Source organism: Lampris incognitus, chromosome 13 (genome assembly GCF_029633865.1).
Source record: "Lampris incognitus isolate fLamInc1 chromosome 13, fLamInc1.hap2, whole genome shotgun sequence".
NCBI classification, from domain to species: domain Eukaryota; kingdom Metazoa; phylum Chordata; class Actinopteri; order Lampriformes; family Lampridae; genus Lampris; species Lampris incognitus.
In genome coordinates this window covers 39101127-39110976 of record NC_079223.1, presented here as the reverse complement: position 1 = coordinate 39110976, position 9850 = coordinate 39101127, and the positions used below count along the sequence as shown (strand labels likewise).

Sequence of the window (9850 nt, the reverse complement as noted above, 5' to 3'; positions counted from 1 at the left end):
AAAACGTTAACCATGAGCGTAGATGAGTAACATCCGTAAAGACAAATCTGTACACTGTCATCCACTTCATTATGTTGGCTACAGAGACCACCTGACCTCTCAAGCGGCAGAACGGAGACAGCAGCGAGGGGGCAGCCTCCGTACAGCTGTGATAGAAGGATTGTAGATAACCCCACGATTTATTTTTTTAGAAATCTCTCACCAATTTTTCTAAACACATATCTCTGTTTTATGGAGGGCGTTTTGAATTGTAAACTAGAGGACTTGGAGGACTACTACGGGATACTGGGATGCGATGAACTGTCGTCGGTAAATTCGTGTTATCTACGCCAAAACGGTCTCGGCGTATTTGCTGGGTATTGTCAGGGTCATACCTGCTCCCCGCGTCACAACGAGCTAACCTCGGGTCAGGGTGAAAGCTCTGGGAGCTGAGAAACGTATCGGAGAAACGTTTATGCACGCCGAAATGTCGTACTTCATCTGAAAGATATGGAAATTTGTAGTTTACGAGTTACTCATTGTGCCAGAGAATAGCCGGAGCCCACACGTACCCCGTTGACGGTGTTAAGCTAGCGCATGTGGGCAGTTTCCTAAGAAATAATCTCATAAAACAGTTTTTTTTCTCTCTCCCCTAAACTTTACAGACCGAACAGATTGCCAACGAATATAAGATTCGCGCCTTGGCTTGTCACCCGGACAAACATCTAGACCGCCCCAAAGCAGGTGTGTATGTGGGGCATTTGGTGACAAAATGGAGGCGTTTTATTATAACATTTCAGGTGCAAATGTCAGTTTTGAGAAGTCAGATGTTGTGTAATGGCTGAAGGCAAGGCCGCGAAACAGAAGCTTGCAGCCCTGTTGTTTTCCTACAGCTAGTCAATCGTCCCACGCTAGGTGAAACCATGCAGTATGTTGATGGAAAGAAGCATACTAGGGCATACAAAGGGGATGGGTGCACTGGTTCTCCTTTTATTACTTTCTTGTTCCATGTCATGCCATTGACTGTTCTTCCTTTCTCTCTGTTAAAAACAACAACCAAAAAAAAACATAAGTGGAAGACTTTCAAAAGTTACAGGAAGCCAAAGAAGTTTTATGCAATGAAAGCAAAAGAAAAAACTACGACCTCTGGAGAAGAAGTGGGGTTTCTCTTCCATTTCGTGACTGGCAAGCCTTGAATGACTCTGTGAAAACAGTATGTGACTTTGTGATTTGGATTTTTGTTGGGTTTCCAAAGCAATTTGCCTACCTGTATGTCAACAGAGCGCGGTAATTTATTTGGCATCCTGTTTTCAGTCAATGCACTGGGCTGTGAGAGCGAAGAAGAAACCAATGCTGGAAGGCTCAAAGGCCAACTTCCTGGTCACCTGTCCAGGGGAGAATCTTCATTTTGGACAGGAGACACAAGGGATATCCTCTTATGAAGCAGTGCCATCCTCAAGTAAGTATAGTTTGAAATGTGCTGAAAGTCTGTACGATAAATGGAAAATTTATTTTAAAATTTTTACTGAAAAGTTTTGAAGCTGCACAAAAATTGTCTGGAAAAGCCTGAAAAAAAACTGCTGTAGTCTTCAAGGACCAGTGTGTAAGATTTAGTGGCATTTAGCAGTGAGGTTGCAAATGCAGCCAACTGAATACCCCTATACTCACCCCTCCCTTTCCAAGCATGTAGGAGAACCTACGGTGGCCTTCAGGTGCTAGTAGCAACTTCTAAAACGATTTCTATGTCTACGACCGCACCGAGTAGCCATAATGTCAGGTGATGAGGTTCCTTTAGATAGATTTAGGAAATGTATTTAGTTAAATAGTCTTGTTTTCTGCCATCACCTGCCCTGATTTCATTTTGCTTCTTCATGTTTTCACTTCTGGCCCTGTGATGGCCTGGCGGCCTGTCCAGGGTGTCTTCCCGCCTACCGCCCAATGACTGCTGGGATAGGCTCCAGCATCCCCCACGACCCTTAGAGCAGGATAAGCGGTTGGATAATGGATGGATGGGTGTATGTTTTTGCTTCTCTGACGAGGTGGTTTCCCGCTCTTTGCTTTTTCTTGTGCTATTTTTGTCAAAATTTGGGTTCTCAAACTTCTCACAACACAAAGCCAGCATCAGCAACCACTTAATCGGTTTTCTTTCTTCTTCTTCATCTTCCAACTGGTGCATTCGCACAGCGCCACCCATTTTAAACTGCCACTTCAAGGTAAAAACATGAAAGACCCTCTCTAAAGCCAATGCTTAGTTTGTCCGTTCTGGGCTTCATGGCAGGCTCCATGGAAGAGGACCCACTCCCTATGTAAATATGAGGGGCTCATTCTAAGCTAACAAAAACAACAATTTGTAATTTCAGGTGATTATACACTAATGGAAACAGAGTTATGAATATTATATTCCATTTCTGCCAATAGATCCCCCTAAATCCTACACACTGGTCAATTAATACACGTTTTATGGATTCCAAGACCCATTGCATTTTACTTATGGTGGCATTGGTCATTTTGGAAAATAATGTGAAATACTCAGCCATAGGAACGTGTGTCCAAATTGCACCATTACCATTGTGAATATCCACCAAAGTAGACAAATATAGTAAAGAAACAAAAAGTCTGGATGGAGTTTTGAAAAGGGAAATGTGTATGAGCCATGACTGAAACCCTTCAGTATTTGTGTGGCAGCAGGCAAGAGTTTTGATTGTCAAGATATTTCAAGCAAAGCTATAAACTTAGTTGAATTAATTTTGCATCATTTCTCTCAAGGTGACGGCAGCCATCGACGTTTCCGTTGGGCTGCTGACTCACCATCAACTCTACTACAGAAGTTCAGAAATTATGAAATTTAAATTGACCAATAGTTACATTTTGTTTAAATGTTAGTGATGTCTTTTTATTGTAATTGCAGATCCTGTTATTTATTGTACCAATGTTGTGTGATCATGGTTTTGTCGTATGGAAATGTAAATCATTTATTTTTAAGTTGAAGTAGTTGGCTAAATGTGAAAACAGGCCTAGCAAGACTCAAGCAACTGCATCTTTTGTGTGACAGCATATACCATTCAAGTTCTTTAATGTATTGTGTCCTTTACTGCACAGTGGAGAATTGCTCATAACTTTTTCCCCCAATCTTTTGAAACAAAACTCTGATTTTAATTTGATTCCCCAGACAATCTGGGGACTGGAACCACCACACCAGTTCCAAATATGCCAGCTTGTCTGTAAAAGTATTTTTCCTCAGGTACTTGTCTATTTTGGGTCACTGATAAGTTAAATTTTAATCATCACATTTGATGTATGTTCACCTTCTTTAGCGTTTAAAAAATATTAAATATTTTAAGCGGCTGTGCAATAAGGGAAAATAAAGACATTACTTGTCAAAGATGGTATCCGCAACTTAACCAGGTGAGTTGGTTTTTATTGTTTGGTTTCTTTTTTTTTTATCAAATGTTCTTCAGTATCAACAGTAAGAGTAAACTGCCAATCCGCAGAAGGAGCCACGTTGTTGTCATAATTAAATTAATTCTGATGCAGCGATTTTTCGTGTTAATCTTATGGCGGTTGGCGAACAACGTTATGGTGGATTACTGCCACCAACTGGAATGGCGTGTGGGTTGGGAATCTATACATTCACTAATTCAAAAAAGAAAAGAAAAAATACATAAAATTAAGAAAAGTTATATTCTTTCTATCAAATTCATTCTCCTAAGATATTGAAACAAAAACGGATAAGACTTTTTCTTGGAACGTCGCTGTATAAGATCACGTAAGTCAAATCATAACTTCCTTAAGGTTCAGTATCACTTCCCTTCTTGCAGCATCATATTTTGGACAGTAAAGCATAACACGTTCTAATGTTTCTTCTTGATCACTGAATTCACACCTTCCTTTATCGTGTTTTCCTATTTTAGATAGTGTACTATTTAATCCTGCATGACCAAAACATAGCCTGGATATTATTGTTTCCTCTCTCCGGGCTCTCCCCATTCCCCACTTTCCTTTGGATGTTGTACAACCACGATGCAGAGATTTGGTAGGTGGAAAGACTTATCCTACTCCCTTCACCCAATCGTTGATTGTATCTCAAAGCATCAGAGAGATACAGCCCTTAAGATCGAGATATTTAGGAGTCTCTGTGTGACTTGCTTCCCACTCGGATTAAAGGCAAAGAAGAAGGGAGTGATAACTCACCGTCAGTAGAGGCCGAGTCACTTCGGCATGTTGCAGGTGTGCGTGAGGCAAGAAGAATGGCTAGGTTCTGAGAAGGGACAGTAATTCCGCATGTTTGACTTTTGTAGAGGAATTGTCGGAAGGAGTGTACCTTGATTATGTGAGTTACAGGGTGAGGCCATATGAGAGAGCTCCTCTCAGATGTTTTTGTTGGCTACAATATGGACATGCTGCTGCAGTATGTAATGGAGTGAGAAGATGTGGGAAATGTGGGAAGAACAACTGCAATTTGGAAGATTGTGGAGTTCAAAAAGCACAGGCAAAGTGCCTGCACTGCAAGGGAAATCATGATATGGGGTCAGCACAATGTCCCCAAAAACAAACAAAAAATGAAGAGAAAGTGAATAAGATCAGGGATTGTAGAAGGGATTGTTGTATGCTGAAGCTGCCATAAGAATGGAGAGAAACAATGAGAATGATGTGAGACAAGCTAAGGAGGACAAGTCAGTCAGGAAGCATGCTGAGTTTTGTTTGTGTAAGGACCAGATGAAGTGTTTGGCGTTTTTGCCAGTGGGCAGTGAAGATGTTGCTTCCTGAACACTTTCAGGTGTATTCTATGGATTTTGGGCTGCTGATCATGAAAATCACCTTAAAATTTTCCTATGGCATACCGTTTTGTAGATATAACCTATTTTTGTGATTTCCCGTCATATTTTAAGTGTGCTAGTATACTGCCCACAAAGCAAGCTGTTTTGGTCAGTCCAAGCATACCTGGGCATGCACTCAAGTATAGGTGCTGTGTAAATGTTGTCTTAGGCATGGCTGGGCATGCTTAGTCAGGTTAGATGCTGGCAGACAGGCTATAAAAGTTGCTCACATTTACAGATGCTGTTTGGACGCATGTTGATGCACATGTTCTTCAGGCAATAGCATAGTGAGTATACTTAAAAATAGGATTTATTGTCCTCAGGAAGATTTAATACAGCAGAAATGTCTCGTCAAGGTTGCAACAGCTGCGATTCATTCTGTTACATCTGTGGCGAGTATACGCTTAAGGCTCAAAGACACACCATGACTGCACTTATTAAGAAAGCCTATGAGCGCTACTTCAGATGTAAAATTGGTGACCAAGAGAAACCCTGGGCTCCTCACATTTGTTGTGCAACATGTGCAGTCAACCTGAGAGCTTGGCTCAGAGGTACCGGAAGTCAATGCCATTTGCAGTCCCAATGATATGCCAAGAACAGAAGGATCACGTGATGGACTGTTACTTCTGTCTGACCAATGTATCGCTTCTCTACTAAAAATAAAATCTATTGAATACCCCAATCTGCCTTCAGCCGTGAGACCAGTGCCACATGACGACAGTTCACCAGTACTGAAGCCACCAGAGACATGGAGCCTAGATGATGCAGATGAAGATGCTACAATGCGTGAACCAGATGTGGAAAATGGCACTGATCCAGATGTTGAACGCTTTATGGCTGGTTATCCTCATCTGATGATACATCCAGAATTAAACGACCTGGTCAGGGACTTAGATTTGTCAACAGATAAAGCAGAACTACTTGGTTCAAGATTGCAAGGATGGGGTTTGCCGTCACCAGTTACAACAATTTCTATCTTCCGCAACCGTTTGACAAACTTCTTTATGCAGGTTGACAACCTCTGTTTCTGCGCTGACATTGATAGATTGTTCATGGCTTTGGGTTGGCCGCATGACCCTCAACAATGGTGTCTTTTTATAGATTCGTCAATGTTAAGCCTGACAGTTGTCCTGTTACACAATGTAAATGTCCACTCTTCAGCACCTATTGGCTATGCGGTACAAATGAAAGAAACTTACAATAACATAGAACTGTTGGTGAAACACACACAGTACAAAAATCACAACGGGAACATCTGTGGTGATCTAAAATATTGGCAGTTACTAGGAATGCAGCTCAGATATACAAAGGACTGTTGTTTCCTTTGTGAATGGGATAGCCGTGCTAAAGAGTCACATTACATTAAAAAGAACTGGCTGCTCCCCAAGCATTTCATTCCAGGGCAGAAAAGTGTGGCACATAAACCACTTGTTGACCCGACAAAGATATTTCTGCCTCCTTTTCATATAAAACTTGGATTGATGAAACATTTTGTGAAAGCAATAACAAAGAAGGTGATGGATTTTGCTATTTGAGACGGATGTTTCCAAGAACAACTGATGCCAAGATTAAGGAAGGCATTTTTGTTGGTCCACAAATCATACAGGTCATCAAGGACAGGGAGTTAGAAGATCTGCTAGTGGGGCCAGAGAAAATAGTGCAGAAGGCATTTAAGGATGTTGCTGAGAATTGTCTTGGCAACTACAGAGCACCAAACTACACTGAGCTGCCTGACAAGGTTAAAGCATACAAAACTGAAATTATTTTTTGTGTTCAGCTTGACATAGTCTATTATAATCTCTCATTTTTTTTCAGGAAGCAAAATGTTTGAAAAAATGTTGTTGTCCAGTGGGAGTAGAAAGAAAATCTGAGAGAACTGACATAATTGTAGATGCAGAAAAGACATTTCTGGGTGTTGTAGGAGTTTCTGGAGAAGGTGAGCAGCAGCTGTTGAGAGAGGCTTTTAGTCCCTCCCAGAAACCCGTGAAATCACTAGTTTCGTTGAGAAGACGGTGGCGGCACGGTGGCACAGTGGTTAGTGCAGTCAACTCACAGCAAGAAGGTCCTGGGTTTGAGCCCCGGGGTAGTCATCCCCAAGGGTCATCGTCTATGTGGAGTTTGCATGTTCTCCCCGTGTCTTTGTGGGTTTTCTCCGGGTGCTCCGGTTTCCTCCCACATTCCAAAGACATGTAGGTCAGGTGAATTGGTGTGTGTGTGTGTGTGTGTGTGTGTGTGTGTGTGTGTGTGTGTGTGTGTGTGTGTGTGTGTGTGTGTGTGTGTGTGTGTGTGTGTGTGTGTGTCGGCCCTGTGTGATGGCCTGGCGGCCTGTCCAGGGTGTCTCCCCGCCTGCCGCCCAATGACTGCTGGGTAGGCTCCAGCATCCCCGCGACCCTGAGAGCAGGATAAGCGGTTCAGATAATGGATGGATGGATGGATAGTTGAAAAAACGCGAGTTTTTTTTTAAAGTAAATAGACATTCTCATCCCCTCTCCATTCCAGCTGGTGGCGGTAACGCACCAAATCGTTGTTTGCCAACCGCCAATAACACCAACAACGAAGAAAACAAGCACGTAGCAAGTACGTGCACTAATTGGACACCTGTCAGTCATAGCGGAGGTCATTTCAGGACAACATATATCAGTCAGGGACGGAAGCGGAGAAACATGGCCGGGCGACTCTTCCTCCGAGGTTGTGCTGCGTTACAGGCGGCGAGACAGCATGTCGGGGTTAAACCTGCACAACGCGCTCTTGGTACCCTGAAGGGTGGTAAGCATTATGCCACGATAAGTGATTGTACTTTCACTTTGAAAGTCTCCGTTTACACAGCCATCCTGAGACACGACGGCAAATTTGAATAATTTAATTTGATTTGTTTGCACGGACACGAAGCAAGCGGAACGGGGATTTGATAAGACTACGTGTCTGTACCCTTTCAAAATGTGTTCAAACGACACTGGCGACCGAAGGTAAGAGTGAATCAAGGTCGTTTGGATTTGAAGCCGTGTAGAGGCCTCTGATAGTGTAGACATGTCATTACCAGAGGCTGGGTTGGGTCGCCAAATAAAATCTCCTGCGACGGGTCGCCAAATAAAATGTGCTAAATTTCTTCCGTCTTTTAATATTTATACGTGCAGTAACGCCTTTGAGCCACATGAGGGCGCCCGATGGTATTTTTAACACGGTTTGAGCCAGATCCCAAATAGCTTCACCTGATATGCGTGCGCGTTGCGCTCTCCTCTTGTACACCGGGCTGGAATGCAATACTAAAAAGCAAGCAGGCCCACCCATCACATTAGCGAGGTGTAAATAAAATTAATGTGCATAATTGGATTTTTGGAATAGGCCTAAAAAGATTATATTCAGGGTAAGTAAATGGCACATAATGGGCCTAATGAGATTTGACGTGGAGTGAACCTGTTTCAAATTGATGGCTGCATGCCTACTTGTTCTGATAATAATTCAAAAAACGTTCAACGAGGAGTGTTTTTGATGGTGCTGAATGTTCGTATTGTCCTAATAATTGTTCTTATAACCTTGAATGTAAGGCTAGCGCACATTTTGTTTTACTGATGAGGAAAAAACCGAGCCTTTTAGCTGCCTAAATGCACTCGTTTTCTCATTTATGAAGCATTTAAAATGTGTATATTTTTACTGACGAGGCAAAAACACCGAGCCTGTTAACTCCGCCTAAATGCGTTCATTTGGTCTCACTTATAACGTGTTTGATAAATCAGCTTCGATTTATTGTGTTGTGGGACTACTTTATTGTTCGCATTAATACAGTGGCCTATAAATGCTACGTTGCCGCTAGAGGGCATTCAGTGTAGTGACCGCGCATCTGATTGTGGTGTACCCATGTACCAGTCGTTCTCTATTAAACCAGTAAACTTCTATCTTGCCTCCTCGTGATACTGCAACCTACTATACATGTACCGTGTTATTGGAAAAACGTCTTCGAAACGGCGAGTGTACCTATTCAAGATGAAGTGATGCGGAAATGAAAGTAAAAGTGGTCAGAAACGTTCATTTATGCACATTCGCTCCTCACGACTTCTGGATGAGGTCTACTGTGAATTGGGTCGCGATGGTTTGTCACGTAGAGTGGGTCCCCCAGAAACACCGGCGTAGACCCACTTTCCTTGGCAGACGCCCACTGGTCCTGTGCCAGCAGCCCGGTATGGGCAGTGTCCTTTTGTGGACGTGCAGCTTCACTTAAGTAACCAATAGTCTGTAACGTTGCCCCCCCCCCCCCCAGTGATGAGCCTGCAACTGGACCTTTTTTTAACATCTTGGAATAATCTGCACCCATTAAAGTCAAATTACTGTCACAGGCGTTGTTCTGTATGATTGCAGGTATACCAACAGATGAAGAGCAGGCTACCGGGCTGGAACGCCGGGCTTTGCAGGCCCTCAAGAAGGGAAAGGTACTTTGTGCAAGCTGATTTTGTTATCCTTAAACGCAAGTGAATCCAGATACGGAACCGAGCCGCTTCAAATGTTTATATTTACAGGACCCATATAGTATACTAAAGCCCAAAGAGTATGCTGGAACCACGGAAGACCCCCACATTGTCCCATGCATTGGTACTAAAAGGCTCGTAGGCTGCCTGTGTAAGTTCTATGTTGATGCTGTACATGCAAGACAAGTACTATTTTTCACATGATAATAACTGTTGACCGAAATACAATTGCAATGTTCTGCAGGTGAAGAGGACAACACTGCTATTGTGTGGTTCTGGCTTCATGAGGGACATGCCCAGCGCTGCCCTTCCTGTGGGTCTCACTATAAACTGGTACACACCGAGTTGCCACATTAAATGTAAATTTAATACAACCTAAGCAACTTACACAGTTCGCCTTATTGGGATACCACAATGTGTGCCTATCTTGTAGTTTCCTGTCATTAAAATGTGAACAAGAACTTATCGGTTTTTTCCCCCTTTTTATAATCAAAAGGTATGATCAATACTTGCAAGTTCTGATTGGTGATAAAGTTGGTTCTTTTAAATTAACTGATTCATAACTCCGTTAGTTCCTTGACTGATCAGTGATTT

The 9850-nt window shown here is 42.6% G+C and overlaps 2 protein-coding genes across 3 annotated transcripts; both read left to right on the top strand.

The window, feature by feature from the left end:
• The first annotated feature begins 81 nt into the window (after positions 1–81).
• Positions 82–3380, top strand: dnajc12 (DnaJ (Hsp40) homolog, subfamily C, member 12). 2 transcript variants are annotated; one of them, XM_056292153.1, is made up of 5 exons: positions 82–309; positions 645–723; positions 1053–1192; positions 1294–1438; positions 2746–3380. In XM_056292153.1, the coding sequence occupies exons 1-5, from the start codon at positions 232–234 to the stop codon at positions 2826–2828; spliced, it is 525 nt and encodes a 174-aa protein (XP_056148128.1). In that variant the 5' UTR covers positions 82–231; the 3' UTR covers positions 2829–3380. The 2 variants fall into 2 exon arrangements, with proteins under 2 accessions (XP_056148128.1, XP_056148129.1); XM_056292154.1 differs by lacking the exon at positions 2746–3380 and adding an exon at positions 1895–1979.
• A 3981-nt stretch (positions 3381–7361) lies between these two features.
• LOC130122382 (cytochrome c oxidase subunit 5B, mitochondrial) lies at positions 7362–9726 on the top strand. The gene is made up of 4 exons (XM_056291258.1): positions 7362–7562; positions 9150–9220; positions 9308–9407; positions 9501–9726. The coding sequence occupies exons 1-4, from the start codon at positions 7460–7462 to the stop codon at positions 9611–9613; spliced, it is 387 nt and encodes a 128-aa protein (XP_056147233.1). The 5' UTR covers positions 7362–7459; the 3' UTR covers positions 9614–9726.
• The last annotated feature ends 124 nt before the right edge of the window (positions 9727–9850 follow it).